We start from the raw sequence: 19,546 nt of genomic DNA, 5'->3' as shown, positions 1-19,546 counted from the left end.
TGCAGTAGCTGACTTCTGGGTACTCTTCTGGCTCTGTCAATCTGTTTCTTCACTTCAGCAGGTGAGTATTGTAGTTGTAAGAAGGCTTGATAGAGATCTTGTAGGTGTTTGTCTCTGTCTGAGGGGTTGGAGCAAATGCGGTTGTATCGTAGAGCTTGGCTGTAGACAATGGATTGTGTGGTGTGGTCTGGGTGAAAGCTGGAGGCATGTAGGTAGGAATAGCGGTCAGTAGGTTTCCGGTATAGGGTGGTGTTTATGCGACCTTTGCTTATTAGCACTGTAGTGTCCAGGAAGTCGATCTCTTGTGTGGACTGGTCCAGGCTGAGGTTGATGGTGGGATGGAAATTGTTGAAATTATGGTGGAATTCCTCAAGGGCTTCTTTTCCATGGGTCCAGATCATGAAGATGTCATCAATATAATGCAGGTAGAATAGGGGCATTAGGGGACGACAGCTGAGGAAGCGTTGTTCTAAGTCAGCCATAAAAATGTTGGCATACTGTGGGGCCATGCGGGTATAAAATCTCCTCACTGTACTTTCCACTTTATGCATCCGATGAAGTGAGCTGTAGCTCACGAAAGCTTATGCTCAAATAAATTGGTTAGTCTCTAAGGTGCCACAAGTACTCCTTTCCTTTCCTTTTTGTAAGACAATGGTAACTGAGCTACTGAAAGACAAGCACTTGGGGTTTTTTTTAGCCTCTATGGGGTGAAAAGTAAGACCCATGCTCAGGACTAGATTCTAGCACATTTAATTGCTAATCTATTTTTAACTCCTATCTACAGCAACAACAGAAAAAAAAATCGTCATACTTTATATTAAGGGTACATTTATAGTTTATAAAGGGTTAATAAATGATTAATATATGTTATAAGGATATTACATGAGTTGTGCGTGTTAGACGCTTATAGGCACAGCAGAAGAAGGCGTTACAGAAGGTTATAAGTAACTTATTGACTCCTAGACTCAATTTGATTAACCATTTAAGTGTCTATAATTTATTAACTTCTTATAATCCATAAGTGTATCCTTAAAATAAATTCTGACTAAAACCTCAAACATCCCAGCTGCCTCTCCACCTCTTTCGCTGACCTCCTTTCTGACAGTTTCCTTGCACTCTTAAGTGTCCTTAAAATTCTTATAACTAGTAAGTTTTCATTTTTACTTGACGCTGGAGAGGAAGACAGTGTAAGAGGAATCCTGACAACGAGAGGAGAAAATCCAGCTGGCACATTAAGGCCCAAATGACTGAACCACCCTACGATATTTATCAACATTAGAATGGCTAGTAAAAATGACAGTTTTAAATCTCAAAATATACTGCAGCTTTGGCTCTAATATGCCTTAGTGTGTGAAAGTCAATTTGTAATTTCTGAAAGCAGCAAGATGATTACTAGAAAAACATTTCAAATTATTCTGATGAAGTGGAAACTATTTAAGTGCTATCTGAAAGTAACTTTTAATGTGTGGAGAGTTATAGGTCACATTTTAGCTGTTCCAGGCATTAAAATCCAATCAAGATAGAACCAATACATAAAGCCTGAGTGGTTGACTGTATAATGATACTAGGCTAAACAGACTGGTTAAACAGCTTCTTTAGTAATGTGTGCATTGACACTGCACAGCTGCTATTTGTTTAACTCCTACCTGATGCTAATAGCAAAGGAGGGAAGGACCTAATTTACAGATTAATGAACTTTCCTTATTGTGGAAGACACCATAAGGGTTTAACAAACCATCACCCACTTCATCTTGAACATTTACCATTATAAGAGAGTTACAGTCTGGTACACGCTTGAATTTTATCATTCTCAGCAGGATGACCGAATCAAAAATACCTTTTGGGTAGGAAATTGTTTCATCTTCTTTGACCTCGCTCAGAAAACACACTGGCCATTTGAACTTTGAAAAGGGTAGTTAAACCTACTTGCAAAGTCCCCCTAGTAAAATGAGAACGATCCTGCAATATCTAGGAAAGGTACCAACCTTATTTATAGTTAATGACTGAAATAGATTTACATGAGTGGCAGCACACAGGAGAAGCAGCCACGAAAAGCCTGCCCCTTTATTCACAGCCTGAGCAGAATGTCCTATTTCCAGTGCTGCTGCTCTTCTGCCCATGATACCAGAGAGTAGACTGGTATCCTTCCCCACATACAAGGATTTTCCCCAGGAAAAATATCAGTCCTAGCTAAATATTTATAAAATATTACTATAAATTTATCCTTCTTTCATCTAGTGTCTTGTCTTTCCATCTCAAATTTCTCCCATTACATGCAAGATCAATACATGCTACATCCATCATTGGCAATTTTAAAATCAAGATTGGATGTTTGACTTGAAGATCTGCTCTAGGAATTTATTTTAGGGAACTTCTCTGGAGGTCAGACTAGAAAAATCACAATGGTTCTTTCTAGCCTTGGAATCTGTGAAAACCTGAAACGCTGCCACTTCCAGAATGGACACAGCATCTGTTAGTGCACAGCAGCTCTATCCAATTTAAAGAAGTGAAGATAATCAGTTGAATTCGGTGGGATTCTGGCATTTGTGAGGATTACTATGAAAGAGCACGCTCTCAAATCAGAAGGAAAGAGAGCAGTGCCTGTGGGAGAACAAGTCCATAACATGCTTACACTGAAAGCTGCCGAATGTGTGTCACCTGGGAGAACACCTCCTGCTTACGGGACAATTCCACTGTGATTAGTTTTCTTTTTAGATGAAGGATGCCCAAGTTGTGAATCTGTGTCACCTACAAAACAGAGCTTTGAACTTCTGCCTCCTCCCACCAGTTATGTAGTTATGAAACTGCACTGCTGTAGAATTAATGGACCAGGAGCTAGATACCAAACCTGAGGAATCCCAGCTTGCTGCCCTTAGGCCCAGTAAGTGTCTCCTCTTCTTCTAGGGAGGACCACATCCATTCTGTGATTATTGCTATTTGAAGTGCAGTAGTGCCTATGGCCTCATTCATAGGGGTGTGCCTCATTGTGCTAGGTACCGTACAAACAAAACTTCAAACTTTCAGCCATTGGATCATCTTATACTCTTCTCTACTAGATTGAAGAGCCCATTATTAAATATTTTGTTCCACATGTAGAAACTTCTAAGCTGTAATCAAGTCACCCCTTAACCATCTCTTTATTAAGTTAACTAGATCAAGCTTCTTGAGTCTATCACTATAAGGCGGGTTTTCTAATCCTCTACTAGTTTTCATGGATCTTCTCTGAACCCTCTCCAATTTATCAACATCCTTCTTGAATTGTGGACACTAGAACTCGACACAGTGTTCCAGCAGTGGTCGCACTAGTGTCAAATAAAGTAACCTCTCTACTCCTACTCGAGATTCTTCTGTTTACATATTCCAGGAACGCATTAGCTCTTCTGGCCACAGCATTACACTGGGAGTTCGTGTTCAGCTGATTATCCACCATGACCCCCAAATCCTTATCAGGGTCACTGATTTCAGGTTAGAGTCCCTTATCCCATAAATATGACCTGCATTCTTTGGTCCTAGGTGTATACATTTACATTTAGCCATATAAAATGCATATTGTTTGCCTGCACCCAATTTATCAAATGATCCAGATCACTCTGACTCAGTGACCTGTCCTCTTCATTGTTTATGGTCCCTCCCAAATCAATATTTGTCTCATCTACTAACTTTATCAGTGATGATTTTGTGTTGTGTTCCAGGTCATTGATAAAGACATTAAATAGTATAGGGTTAAGAACCAACCACCCACTAGAAACACACCCATTTGATGATTCCCCATTTACAATTACATTGAGACCTATCAGTTAGCCAGTCTTTAATTCATTTAAGTAGTGCCATATTAATTTTATATTTAGTTTTTTAATAAAAATGTCATGCCGGGCCAAGTCAAATGCCTTAGAGAAGTCTAAGCATATTACATCAGCACTATTATCTTTATCAGTCAAACTTGTAATCTCTTAAAAAAAGGTATCAAGTTAGACAGGATATATTTTCTATAAACCCATGTTCATTTGCATAAATTACCCTCCTTTAGTTCTTTATTGAGACCCATATCAGCTGCTTCATTATCTCGCTTGGGATCAATGTCAGGCTGACAGGCCTATAATAATCTGAGTAATCCCATTTACCCTTTTTTAAAAATTGGCATAACATTAGCTTTCTTCCAGTCTTCTGGAACTTCCCCAGTGCTCCTACAGCTGCCTTCACTTCCCCTCTAAATCAGGTTGGTTTTTTTATCCAGCACACCCTTCTCTCTCAATTGTGGCTTCTAGGGCACCTCGTAAAGCGTTCTTAAATGATTCCCAATTATTAGTCACATTTTTCTGACTGAATTCTTCCTACTAGTTGATTTTGCTCATAATTGGTTTCCAGTTTGGTGGAATTGGCCCTATTAAAGCCTCGAGTGTATATACATATATTACTCATCTGGACTTTATTCTGCTTACATACTATAAATGTGGTCAAGTCATGATCACTTGTACCTAAGCTACCATTGATTTTTAGTTCTGTGATCAGTTCCTCTTTATCTGTTAGGAGAAGTTCTAATATAGACAAAATTCCCCAGTGTTGGCTGTAACACTTTTTGAATTTGGAAACAGTCATCCATTATGTTTAAAAATTCCAAGGATGTTTTAGTACTGGCAGCATGAGACCTCCCGCTTATAGTACCCAAACTGAAGTCCCCCATGATAATGCAGCAATTTTCCCACACATTGTAGATAGGTGCTGGTCTCAGCTCACCCACTACGTATTTCTTCTTTATAGGCTTTGCTGCAGAGGAAGAGTTTTAAGAAGATATTTGAAGGAGGATAGTAAGGTAGTTTGCAGAACCTTACAAGGAATAATTCCCATGTATGAGGGACAACATAGGAGAAAGGATGAACACACTTGTTAAATTTTCAAACAAGTGGAAGGGGGTGATGGAGGCTTGCATTCTGGGCTGATCAGAGGTAGGAATTGACTTCTCAACAGCATATGAGAAATGATAGGTAGGGTAGAAATGCTGCGGTGGGCCTTGCATGGGAAGATAAACAGTTTGTGTTTGATGTAATGGAAAGATGTAAAGAGCGATGTGATGTGGTCAGCCATGAGCCAGGAAAGTTTAGTTTTGCAGCAGGATTCTGAATGAGTAGCTATGGGGTAAGACTGCATTTGTCAAACCAGAGAAGAAGATGTTACACAGTAGTTGAAACATGAGGTGAGCGGAGGTTGGAAAAGAGTTTCAGCTATGTGGATGGAGAGGAAAGGCTGTTTTCTTAGAAATATTGTGCAGCAAGAATAGAAAGATTTGGAGATAGACTGAATGTGAGGATCTAAAGTGGGGTCCAAGGTCATGAGACTCAATGACAAGGAGGAATATCACATTACCTACAGTGACTCAAAAAGGAAAGGGTGTATGTAGAGATTAAGAACTCTGTTTTGGCCAGCTGACCTGAAGCTGATAGCTGGGCATTCGGAAGGTGAGGAGCTGAAAGGCAGGCAGAGATTTTAGTTTGGACAGGAAATTGTTCTGGTGTGAAGAGGTAGATCTGAAAGTCATCAGCACCAGAGACTATTAGTTGTGGATGGATTGCCCAGAGACAATGTGTAGTGGGAGAAGAGGACCAAGAACGAATTGTGTGGGGAATTCCCACAAAAGGTTTGAGATGGATGAGGAGGATTGGCCAAATGACATACTGAAGGAACGATCAGAGAGGTAGGAGAATTTGAGGAGGACTGAATCTCAAAAAATGAGGTAGGACAAATTCCAAGAAAAAGAATGTGACTGACGTGTCAAAGGTGGTTAACAGAAAGATGTCAGACTAGTGAGAGCAGTTTCAGTGGAGTGCAAAGGGCAGAAGCTGGATGGGAATGAGTCTAAGATGGAACTGGAGGAGAGGAACACCAGACAATAATGTTGGTAGTGTGCGCAATGAATGCAGAGATGAAAGGGAGATGCTGCAGTAGATGGAGACAAGTGGGGTCAAGGATTTTTGTTGTTGTTACTATGTGAGAGATTAAAGCATGTTTGTATTAAAAGGGTAAGAATCAGAGGAAGAAGAGAGGGTAAGGAGGGGATGAAAGTGGGATGAGGGAGATGAGATGGCATAGGGTCATTAGAGCAAATGGAAGGGCTAGCAGGAGCCCAAAGGAGAAACTTCTGTGCCTATGACAGCAGGGGAGGAGAGAAAGTGTGAAAAAGATTTATGTGCATTTTCTTGCCTCAGGTTCCTCACCAGTCAAAGTTAACAATGCTCTTTTGTATTTGTTACAGGAGAGACGTGCTTACAACCTTGTCAGCAGATAATGGATTCCACAGCCACAAAGAGGCATTCCATGATAAAACAAGTTTCATAACTTTATAACATCAGCCAGAATTCATAAGTTGTACGGACAGATTTCCCATATCTAGGAAGATCTTGTCATATTTCAATTTGAAGAGATCAGTAAGATCCTGTTGAGAGACAAAACTGGGGGTAGGGGAGTGGGTTTGAAGAAAGAGTCAAAGGTGGTAAAAACTGGTTGGGATTACAGGCACGGAATTCAAAGAGAGTGAGAAGCAGTGTGACTTGGCTCTGAAGATGGCAGAACCAAAAGGAAGAGAGAACAAATTTGTAGTGGAGGAAGTCAGCATGGTCATGAGATTTCTTCCAGACACATAACTGCGCAAGAGCAAGAGCGAAGGAAATGGATATTTGAGGTGAATCGGAGCTGGGAGTGGCAGCGTGGCCCTTACAATAGGAAAGAGGAGCCAAGGACTCAAGGGTGAAGGAGAAGTTAGAGTAATGGAGGTCAGCTCCTCAGCTGCATAGGTTTGACTGCTTTGTCAGAACTTGTGGGGTTTGGAAACACACAGAGAAGCCTCACTGCTTTATCTCAAATGTTCTATGCTAATGACTGTCACTTGTCTCTATCACGTGTGGGGATTGTCTTCATACTGTTAGGAGAATCTGCTTCTCTCACCTGTGGGATTCAAGTCTGTGCAAGACACAAGGTGGTTAAGGTGCTGAGCATAGCGATGGACCGTGTCTGACAGTGACTAGAATCATACAATATCAGGGTTGGAAGGGACCTCAGGAGGTCATCTAGTCCAACCCCGCCCCAGCCAGGAGAGACTGCACTTTGGGAAGAAACAACATGTTTGGCTGCATATGCAGGCGAGAGGTCTTCTGAGATGATACTAGGGAGATCTGGCTTCAGATTGTTCATGAATCAGTGTGCCTATATTATTTTTAGAGTCTCGTTGGTTGCTGTTACTGATGTGTCTAGAAATAATGACCAGAGCGACATGAGCTCAGCTGTTTCTCAGAAAAATGGATTTGAGATTGGATTTTGTGTGATCTTTATAAATAGTAACATATAGTGACATATAGTGATAGGCACTATAAAATACGTCAATGGATAAGCAAAGAATATCAAAGAAAACATCTACTGCAGGACTCCAGGAGATCTGAATTATTGTAATGTGACATATCCCTGCTTTCCAAAACAACTGGAAAATGCTTACAATAAGCAGACCACTATATAGTACCTAAAAGTGTCTCCTCAGCTACTGTGCCACTATACACACTACTTCCCCAATGGTGATTCCCGAAATTAAAATCAAATTAGCCACTTTCTCAAAACAAAATAAGCAGAATTAATATGGATAATCACTTCCATAGCAACATAAATTTATATGGAGCTTTACAAACAAAAACACAATCCCTCCCCTAAAGATTTCAAATCCGTGAAAAGACACAGAATGCCAGCTCAAGAAAGAGAAGACTATGATGAAACTGGGGAGAAACGGTAGCAAATATCCCTGAAACCAGCAGGCTTTAAGGAGGGATCATAGGACTGGAAGGAACCTCGCGAGGTCATCTAGTCCAGTCCCCTGCACTCATGGCAGGACTAAGGATTATCTAGATCATCCCTGACAGGTGTTTGTCTAACCAGCTATTAAAAATCTCCAATGATGGAGATTCCACAACCTCCCTTGGAAATTTATTCCAGTGCTTAACCACCCTGACAGTTAGGAAATTTTTCCTAATGTCCAACCTAAACCTCCCTTGCTGCAATTTAAGCCCATTGCTTCTTGTCCTACCCTCAGAGGCTAAGAAGAACAATTCTTCTCCCTCCTCGTAACAACCTTTTATGTACTTGAAAACTGTGATCATGTCCTCTCTCAGTCTTCTCTTCTCCAAACTAAACACACACAATTTTTTCAGGCTTCCCTCACAGGTCAGGTTTTCTAGACTTGAATCATTTTTGTTTCTCTTTTCTGGACTTTCTCCAATTTGTCCACATCTTTCCTGAAATGGGGCACTCAGAACTGGACACAATACTCCACTTCAGGCCTAATCAGCACAGAGTAGAGTGGAAGAATTATTTCTTGTGTCTTACTTACAATACTTCTGCTAATATATCCCAGAATGATGCTTGCTTTTTTTGCAACAGTGTTACATTGTTGACACATATTTAGCTTGTGATCCACTATGACCCCGAGATCCCTTTCCACTGTACTCTTTCCTAGGCAGTCATTTCCCATTTTGTATGTGTGCAACTGATTGTTCTTTCCTAAGTGGCGTACTTTGCATTTATCCTTATTGAATTTCATCAAATTTACTTCAGACCATTTCTCCAGATCATTTTGAATTTTAATCCTTTCCTCCAAAGCACTTGCAACCCCTCCCAGCTTGATCTCATCTGCAAACTTTATAAGTGTATTCTCTATGCCATTATCTAAATCACTGATGAAGATATTGAACAGAACCAGAACCGATCCCTGCGGAAAAACACAGGATGCTAGTAAAAAGATAATAGGAAATTAGATCAAATGTAGGTGGCATGAGATTAGTAGGGACTGAAGGCTCCTTATAACACCTTTTGTACAAAACCATTTTGCATACTGTTACAAAAATTACTAGTGAAGTGGGAATGGGGAGGAATAGATTTTGAAGAAAAAAATTGACACTTTTTTAAGACCACAGTCTGTGCATACAAAAAAACCTTTCAATAGCTTAAACTTTGAGGGAAGAAAACAGCAGGATTTGTGCAAAGTAAAAATTAAAGAGCTTATGCAAAGGAAGGGAAGGAGAGGGGAAGAAAAAGTTTCCTTGCAATTCATTTGGTTTTACAAAAGGTTAACAGTGGTTAGAATATCATTTCTCTTACAGTTTCAATTATAATGAAATATTAATGAGCCAGTAAGAGCCATTTTTCTCAACCTTTATCTGCTGACATTTTTGGAGCTTAAAATAAAAAGCTATTGTATGGAATAATAACCGTAAAGTTAACTAGCAAACTTGGACCTGATTTTCAAAGGTGTTGAGGGCCCTAACTCCAACTGATAGCAAAGGAAGCTGCAGGCATTCAGAACCACTGAACTTCAAGCTCCAGATCTTTTGAAGGAGAGGAACTTGGTTGTTAAATAAAAAAGGAAATTAAGTACCGGCCCAGAGCAGAATTTAGTCCCAGCCAGCCCTAGGTAACACTAGTCTCTGGAGTATGGATGTTCTAGTGGATTACTGGCTTCCACCAACCTGTGACTTTGCTTGCCCTGTAGAGCTTTTGGGCTCTGCAGGTTTCCCTGTTGCTTCATAAGCTGAGTTGAGATTTGGAGTTGGGCAAAGTAATTGATTCCCCATCCTACTGGGATCTTTGAAATTACAGAGTTCTTGTCTCTTATTGCATCTCCTTGCCCTGCCTTGCACAGTTTAACACATGCATGGCGGTATGAGACTTGGAAACTTGATCAATGCAAAGTAATGCACACTGCATCCGATGAAGTGAGCTGTAGCTCACGAAAGCTCATGCTCAAATAAATTGGTTAGTCTCTAAGGTGCCACAAGTACTCCTTTTCTTTTTGCGAATACAGACTAACACAGCTGTTACTCTGAAACCTGTCATAATCCCATCTATACATATAAAATGATGGGATCTAAATTAGCTGTTACCACTGAAGACAGATCTTGGAGTCAGTGTGGATAGTTCTCTGAAAATATCCACTTAATGTGCAGCAGCAATCAAAAATGCTAACATAATGTTGGGAATCACTAGGAAAGTGATCAATAATAAGACAAAAAATATCATACTGCCTCTATATAAATCCATGGTATGTCCACATCTTGAATACTGTGTGTAGATGTGGTCGCCCCATCTCAAAAAAGATACACTCTTCTGTACCTTTTCCAATTCCAATGTGACAAAACTGATTAGGAGTATGGAAGAGCTTCCAGATGAGAAGAGATTAATAAGACTGGGACTTTTCAGCTTGGAAAAAGAAATGACTAAAGGGGGTGAGATATGATAGCGGTCTAGAAAATCATGTCTGGTGTGGAGAAAGTAAATAAGGAAATGTTATTTACTCCTTCTCATAACTCAAGAACTAGGGGTCACCAAATGAAATTAATAGGCAGCAGTTTAAAACTAACAAAAGGAACCATTTCTTCACACAACACACAGTCAACCTGTGGAACTCTTTGCCAGAGGATGTTGTGAAGGCCAAGACTATAACAAGTATCAGAGGGGTAGCCATGTTAGTCTGTATCCACAAAAGACTATAACAGGATTAAAAAAAAAGAACTGGATAAGTTCACGGAGGATAAGTCCATCAATGGCTATCAGCCAGGATGGGCAGAGATGCAAAACCATGCTCTGAAGTGTCCCTAACCTCTGTTTTCAAGAAGCTGGGAATGGGCGACGGGATGGATCACTTGATGATTACTTGTTCAGTTCATTCCCTCTGAAGCACCTGGTATTGGCCACTGTCGGAAGAAAGAATATTGGGCTAGATGGACCACCAGTCTGACCCAGTATGGACATTCTTATGTAAAGAATGCATTGATGTACCACACAGAATGGCTAATTTTTAAAAATTAGTTACATACATTAAAATCTATGCATAGGCTAAGCAAAGTATGAAACATTCGAACCAAGCCATTTTTAGCTGGACAGACCCTGAAAGAAGTTAGGCAATCAGTAAAATAGCGCTGTACTTCCGTATATAGAGTTCTAAAACCTAATATCCTAACACACGTGTGCATAAAATTAGATACAAAAATTGTTCATAACTTTGTTTAGGTACTGCTTAGTTTCTGCAAATAATACCTAAGGTCTGCCAATGTGCTTGGCAATATACAACTCAGAAAGTCCGTGTCACTTAAAACCTAACAAGATAAATACAGGATGTGCTGTAAAGCTCAAAGGAATATTCAACATTGATAACTTTTATAATCTGTGCTACAGTAGCGCCTAGAGGCCCCAGTCCAGCTGTTGTGCCACTGTACATGGCAGTGTACATACTCATAAAAGAGAATCCATGCCCTGAAGAGCTTATAGTCGAAATAGACAAGACAGGACAGGATGATAAACCGAAGCACAGAGCAGGGGAAACAGAGGAGAAATTATCTGACCAAGGTCACACAACAGGTCAGTGGCAGAGCTGGGAATAGACCCCAGTGTGGTCGATATGGCAATTTCCTGGATATCCTTGGGAGTCCATATTGAATTCAGTGTAAGTATCTTTTGGGTCCATTGTAAATGCAAAGTTTCAGAGTGGTAGCCCTGTTAGTATGCATCAGCAAAAAGAACGAGGAGTACTTGTGGCACCTTAGAGACTAACAAATTTATTTGGGCATAAGCTTTTGTGGGCTAAAACCCACTTCATCAGATGCATGTAGTGGAAAATACAGTAGGAAGACATATATATATATATATATATATATATACATATATATATACACACACACACACAGAACATGAAAAAAATGGGGGTTGCCCTACCAACTCTAACAAGATTAATCAATTAAGGTGGGCTATTATCAGCAGGAGAAAAAAAACTTTTGTAGTGATAATCAGGATCGCCTATTTCAAACAGTTGACAAGAAGGTGTGAGTAACAGTAGGGGGAAAATTAGCATAGGGAAATAGTTTTTAGTTTGTGTAATGACTCATCCACTCCCAGTCTTTATTCAAGCCTAATTTAATGGTGTCCAGTTTGCAAATTAATTCCAGTTCTGCGGTTTCTCGTTGGAGTCTGTTTTTGAAGTTATTTTGTTGAAGAAAGACCACTTTTAGGTCTGAAATTGAGTGACCAGGGAGGTTGAAGTGTTCTCCGACTGGTTTTTGAATGTTATAATTCTTGACGTCTGATTTGTGTCCATTTATTCTTTTGCGTAGAGACTGTCCGGTTTGGCCAATGTACATGGCAGAGGGGCATTGCTGGCACATGATGGCATATATCACAATGGTAGATGTGCAGGTGAACGAGCCTGTGATGGTGTGGCTGATGTGATTAGGTCCTATGATGGTGTCCCTTGAATAAATATGTGGACAGAGCTGGCAACGGGCTTTGATGCAAGGATAGGTTCCTGGGTTAGTGTTTTTGTTGTGTGGTTGCTGGTGAGTATTTGCTTCAGGTTGGGGAGCTGTCTGTAAGTGAGGACTGGCCTGTCTCCCAAGATCTGTGAGAGTGAGGAATCGTCCTTCATGCCCCTCCACCCCCACGAACATGATACAGTTCTGTGGCGACCTAGAATCCTACTTTCAATGTGTCCGACTCAAGGAATATTTCCAACACCTCTGAACAGCATACTAACCCACAGAAACCTTCCTAACAACAATACAAAAAGAAGGATTCTGCGTGGACTCCTCCTGAAGGTCGAAATAACAGATGGGATTTCTACATAGAGTGCTTCCACCAATGTGCACGGGAAACAGGCCAGTCCTTGCTTATAGACAGCCCCCCAACCTGAAGCACTTCAACCTCCCTGGACAGTACTGAGAGAGCCATGTGGGAAGGCACCATTGGTAAGTCTGAAATAGATGGTGCTGATCTGGAGGCGGATGGTACTGGGGCTCTGACAGCGTTATGTTTCTCTGACGTGCTCTGCGGTCTCCCTGCTCCACTGGTACTGGAGGAAGAGAGTCTTCCGCCATGAAAGTACCGAGTTGAGAGACTGAGGCCTCCAACACCATAAACCTAGCAGGAGATCAGAACTGCTTGGGAGCTGGCTCCTTCCCCTGCTTTGGAACCTTCCCTAAGTCCTCAGAGATCTTCCCCCTTCTAGGCAAGACCTTAGCCAAAGGGACACAGTCTGAAGACAGATGAATGGCAGGGGGAGGGAAGGTGGAAAGTGTGTGGTCTGCTGACCTGACTCGGAAGGAGGTCGAAGGGAGTGCTCCATCAGCAGCAGCTTCAGTTTGGTCTTCCAGTTCATCTGAGCTCTAGATTTTAGAGCCAGGCAAAAGTTACAATTTTGGGAGATATGGGACTCTCCAACACAATGGATACATTTAGAGTGTCTGTTGCTGATTGGGACAGCCGCCCAACAAGAGAAGCAGCTTTTGAAACCTGGTGAGCCGGGCATACCTAGCCAGACCAAATGAGTTCACCAGAAAAAAGTGGGGGAGGGGGTAAAAAAGGAGGGGCAGGGGAGAAAAAAATGAAACCTCTCACATCTAACTGATTTTATTCTAACAACTAACACTAACTAGAAACATTGAACTAAACTGCAAAACACACTGAGGCACACACAAGGCAGGCACGCTAGAGCTCCATCTCAGGCAGAGGTTGGAGAGAAGAAACTGAGGGCGATTTGCCCGTGCAGCCCTGTATGCCCTGGGAGCGTGGCGCAAGTTGTATAGTGTGCATGCACAGGTCGAACAGACACTACTAATAGAAAATCTCCAATCAAGGCACATGAGAGGCACATGAAGTGGAGCACCCTCAAGGACACTACTTGAAGAACCATCCTCACTTACTTCAATGGGAACAAGATTTTACCCCATATCAACATGAATCAGACAGGAAGTAAACCATATACAGTAGATGCTTACTAGTAGGAAAATATCGGTGCCCTTTTTCTACGTTGCGCCTAAGCGACCGTTGCTGTTATGGGGAGTGTCAACAATTCACAGTAGGGAAAGTGCTCCCAGGGGAAATGTTGCTCACAAGCAGCGGTCACTCTTACAAGGTGTTGCTGTAAACAAGCATCCACTGTAAAGTGTCCTCACAGCAGTATTTTAAGATGTAGTGCTACGAAAAAAGTTTGATATAGGAGCTGTGATAAGTGATCTTCATGAAATGCCAACTCAGTGCTCTTAGGTTTTATGACCTCTTCTGACACTGAATGTGTGTAAAAGCTCAGGCAAGATACCATTTCTTTATCTGTTTACTCATGAGTAAAACGTGTATAATCCTTATCTACTTCACAAAGGATTGTGAGGCTTTAATGTTCATAAGGCACTTTGAAATGTTTACTTGAAAGTAGTATATATATTATTGTCATGTTATGAAATATTAACAGTCCCTACAATTAGAAAGTCCAGCACATCAGTTTATGAAATCCTAAGGACCCAATTTTCATCACTTCTGGAGTCTTCCCATGTTCTTGTAAAGAACACCCTTTTGAAGAATGGAAGAAGAAACAGAATATTATTTTACTTCTGTTGTTTCCATTCTTATGGCATCATGAACCTGTTTCACACTTACGATAAGGGCTCACTTTATTCAGAGGATGGTGAGCGCTTGCACAGACGTGATCTAACTAAATTTCTCTAATTTAACCTTACCAAGAAAAAATATTTTAAATGTTAATAGTACTACTTTCAATTCACTAGACTTAAATGTTAGATAAAGATGATGGTTTAACTTTAATAAACTATAAATCAGTGTATTGATAAAAGGAGCTTTCTTAAAACAGTTGAAACATTTATCTGCCTAAAATGAAAAGTACCTGAAAAATGTCACAAAGAACTGTACCAGGTCCATAAAGTTGCTGTGCTGTGAGAAAGCAATCTGAAAAAGAAAAGCAAATGTTTTCCTGTTACTTCACTGGCAGGTAATTTATACCCAAAATTCATCATTACACTGCTGCTGGGATCAACAATTACTATGAAATACTGCTTCATTTTCTTCAAACGTACACCATGTTGATTTTTTAAAAACAAATATTAAGTAGTATTCTGACAAAGAAGAAACAGACCTCAGATTAAGGTTTGAAATGCTTCATCCAAATTTCTTTTTAAAAACAAAACAAATTCTTCAGCTCTTCCAGTTACAATCCAGGAATATATCACTTTGGTAAATGAGGCAAAAGAAAATGGTAATCATCTTTGAAAAGCTCCAAATCCAAAAGGATTACAATACTCACAAATAAGAAGCAGCATACAAGCTAAAGTAGAATATTTTGAATTACTGCAGACATATTAACCAATAAAGTACAATAAATACTAAAAAGTTCAAAAGCAAGCAGAATTGCTTGCCCTCATTGAAATAATACTCTTAAAGTAAGATCTTCTTGAATAAGTAACTTACACCAAGAGCAGCAAAAAGGCATGAAACACAGAAGATAATAGATACTGTAAAAACAACTATGGCATTCATTTTAACCCACTTTCCTGCAAGCCACTCAAACTGAAAAGAAAAGTGAAAAACAACCCAATTTTTTGGACAAAACACAGAAGGAAGAAAGGAACAGGAAATTGGGAGGTGGTTAGAGGCAAAAGGAGAGATTAGAGAGTCTGGTTAAAAACAACAAAGCAAAGGGAAGGCAAGCCAACAGAAAGGCAACTTGTGATTGCTAATATTGCACAAATTCTTTCCAGGTACCTCCTATTTCCTCTGACTATCAATCCCAGCACCACAACAGGAAATTAACTCTTTCATGAACAATTGGAACTTTTTCCAACACTAAACGGAAACTGGCAGTTTATCCAGCAAAGCTTTTCATTTTTATAGAGTCTGTCTCAAAGCATCGTTTCTATTTTCCCATTAAATTATACATCATAACAATACTGGTATCAATTTTAACTTATTCCCACTGTTAGCTACAGGTTGAATACTATGAATACCAGAAAAATAACCAGTTGTTTATTATTTTTTCCAGAAACATAGTCTGTTGCCATATTTGCTTTAAATAACTGTATTATATTGCAACTGGTATAGTAGAAGGCCAGAACCATTTGTTTACAAATACACTGTAATCTCCTTTGGAGTGCATAATGGTATACTTTCTATTTTGCTGGAAAGCTTGTACCCAACAGCACTGAAAGCTGCAGACCATATGATCCCATTCTTTCAATCCTACTGCCTATGTATGACGGGAAGATTCGGCAAGCTGTATTTTTAATTTAATTTTAATGCAGTGCCCAACAGTCTACTTGAGTTTTCTAGTTAAAAAGGATAGCAAACATATTGTGGGCTGCACTTTACATTTTAAGCTCAGAGGGCTAAATCTATGTTTTCTTTAAAACAGATACCAAGATAGGAATAGTAATAATTTCAAACAAATCAAATAATTTCAAGCTCCTGATATATTATAGAAACAGGAATTGACAGTAACTAAGATACTTGTTATGTAGTGTTATGTTATGTAATATCTAAGATACTAATATGCAGTAGTCATATTGGTCCAGGATATTGGCGAAACAAGGTGGGTGAGGTCATATCTTTATTGGACCAACTTCTGTTGGTGAGATAGATAAACTTTCGAGTTTACACACAACTCTTCTTCTTCTTCTTCTGTGTAAGCTCAAATGCTGGTCTCTCTCACCAACAGAAGTTAGTCCAATAAAGATGTTACCTCAGCTACCTTGTCTGTCTAAGATACTGAAACATTAGCGGTAACGTCATACATTCACAATACAAACTATATTAATGAGATAATAGGACAAAACAGTAAATTTTTAAACTAAAAGCTTTTATAGAACAAGGAATCTAGAAGCAGAAAGAGAAACTGGACATGCAAACAATCCTCCTGAAAGAATCACTGTCAGGCTACTGCATGCTGGAAGTCAAAGACTATTGCAACTGAAATACAAGTAAACAAAATTAAACAAGTGGTAGGAACCTCTTTTAAATACAATGGAGGACAAATGACTGGGCCTAGACCTTCCTTTAAAACAGACCAAAGTGGTATTTATAGATTAAAAACAAGCTTCTGCCATTTCAGTGCAGGATGGATCCAAGAAAAAAACTGAGATGCTTATGTGCATTCCAGAGCTGTAAACCAGCTGTGATAACAGAATTGAGGTACTTCTCTCTAGGCCATGACTAGAAAAGGATGGCCAGAGACAGGAGTCTGAATAAGGGATTCAAGTGAAAATCAAAAAGATGGATAAGTTCTAGGTAACAGAGAAAAGTCAGCTTCCTCTGGTGCAATCAAAGTGACCTAGTACGTGTGGTTTCTTCATTGACTTGGCAGAGCTTATATTTTGGAAGGACGCAACAGGGGAGTTTGCACCTTGTAAAAAGGGTAAAAAGTCTCAGGTGACTTCCATAATTTACTTCTCACACGTTGAAAACACCCTGTCCGGTTCACATTACCCCATCTGTAGCCTATCATCATCATAATTAGATACAACAACAATTAATAACTTTGCTCAAGTGCAGCCTAATTTCTTTGAATACAGACTGTACTCAAGATTTAATTAATTTTAACTATATGGAAAGTTTGAAGTGTGTGTGTGTTATACTTTAATTAAACTCATTCAGGACAAACAAAAGTGATATGTTAAATTTTTTAATGGATTCAGTTTTTTATTAATGTTAATTCAAACTAATTAAAGGATCTACGTATAAATTGTTAGAAAATTCATTCTGTACTTTAAAAAAGTAAGTGCTGTACCTCTGGGGAGGATTCACTGTCTTTTCCCATGTGAAACAAAGAGGTTATATGTGCAAAATGGAACTCAGTCTTAACTATGGAGTCCTGACCATGGAGTCCTTCACAAACTAGTGTCCCTGTAGATGCCTAAAAATAATTTTGTATTAATAAATGGTTAAGAGCAATGGGACCAGACCGTTCAACATAGCACTACAAGTAGAATCTGTTTACATTTAGTGAGAATATAGCTGAAAGAAAGCATACAAACTATCGCAATTTTTTGAAAACCCAGTTACTTGCAGTATTACATAAAACTGCTTTTCAGATACATGAAAACTGGATTTTAATGAGATATAAGCTAAAAATTAAAGAGTATACCTTTCATTTGATTACAGTAGGATCTTACAGTAAAATAAGATTAAAAGTGACATGTGGTTACCCCTACTGGTGAATTTCAGAAGACATTTGAAATAGCTTTGAATCATTAAGTGTACTTTGTGAGTGCACATAAGGAAAGGGCTTGGCTATGAAATACTTTCTAGGAAGGCAATTTTGAACTGAAATTTCAGTATTTAAGTAATAGCTGGAATTTCTAATCACTTTTAGAATCACTTTTAGTTTAACTGTCATGGATCATTTTATAGATTTAGATTGATGCAATGTTTGACTGACAAATCAGCATTGCACGAGGATAAGGATCTTTAGTTGTGGGCTGGTATCACAATCAGCACCTCAGTACTGGAGAGAATTAAAATAAGTTTAAAAAGAATAGAATAACTATGTCCAAATAGAAAAGGAGTTCTTGTGGCACCTTAGAGACTAACCAATTTATTTGAGCATGAGCTTTCATGAGCTACAGCTCACTTCATCAGATGAAGTGAGCTGTAGCTCACGAAAGCTCATGCTCAAATAAATTGGTTAGTCTCTAAGGTGCCACAAGAACTCCTTTTCTTTTTGCGAATACAGACTAACACGGCTGTTCCTCTGAAATATGTCCAAATACTGATTTACTGAGATTGTTTTTCACTCCATCAGTTAAAATCACTAAATTGAAATCTGTTCATTTAAACTTTGTAAACAGTATTATAAACATATTTGTTTAGCTTATGTTTACATTCTTATTTAATTTTGAGTAATAAAAGCCATAAATAAAGCTCTTCTTCACGTGCTTGCTCATGACAATTCCAATCTTGCTGTGTGCACGCCCATGTGCACGGACGTTGGATGTTGGATATTTTTTGACTTTGTGGTATCTGTAGGGATGGCAGTGGCGCCCCTTGAGTGTTGTGCTCATGGGTCGGAGCCATGACCCTATGGATCAGGCACCAGCGACCCTACGCCCTCTCAGTTCCTTCTTACCACCCATGGTTAGTCGGAGCACCTTTCCTTGCATTGCACGGGCTAGCCGTTTTCATCTTACTGACTTCGAGCCTTAGGGCCTTGTAAATAGTTTGTTTATAGTAGTTAGTGTTAAGTAGTTGTTAAGTGCAGTTAGCAGTTAAGGTCCCAGTGGGGACTTTGCCCCAGGCCGGGCATGCCCCGGTCTCCTGGGTTTAAGCCCTGCTGGACTGTAACAGGCCTATGCCTGTAAGTGACCCCCATAGCAGCTGCCTCAAGTGCTTAGGGGAATCACATGTTGGAGATAAGAGCCAAATTTGTAAAACCTTTCAGCCCTACATGCAGAAGGAGCAGGATATTCGATTACGGGCTTGTCTCATGGAGTCCACCCTTTGTCCGGCTTCTGTGCCATCCCGCCAGGACTCGCCGAGTACTTCGGCGCGCTGTGCATGCCTGGCACCGTTCCCTGTCGGTGGTGTGCAAAAAAAAGGTCAGGAAGCATGGTTCCCTTGCACCAGGCAAGAAGGGCCCTGGGTCATCAGGCAAGGGACCTACTTCAGGCTGCCCGGCCACTCTGGAGCCATATGTCCATGCCTCCCTAGTCGGGGCCCTTCCAAGTCCTGGGAGCAGCCTGGGACCTAAACC

General features: G+C 40.0%; 1 protein-coding gene across 1 annotated transcript in view; it reads right to left on the bottom strand.

Moving 5' to 3' along the window:
• The window catches only part of ATRN (attractin), a 273,056-nt gene that overhangs the window by 58,614 nt on the left and 194,896 nt on the right, over positions 1–19,546 (bottom strand). Inside the window, exon 25 of the mRNA XM_048846395.2 lies at positions 14,693–14,754. Coding sequence (XP_048702352.2) covers positions 14,693–14,754 — 62 coding nt within the window. The remainder of the gene's footprint in view (positions 1–14,692; positions 14,755–19,546) is intronic.

The sequence above is a fragment of the Caretta caretta genome, chromosome 4 (genome assembly GCF_965140235.1).
Source record: "Caretta caretta isolate rCarCar2 chromosome 4, rCarCar1.hap1, whole genome shotgun sequence".
NCBI lineage: Eukaryota > Metazoa > Chordata > Testudines > Cheloniidae > Caretta > Caretta caretta.
Note: the sequence above shows the minus strand (reverse complement) of the source record. Positions and strands in the feature narration are given on the sequence as shown.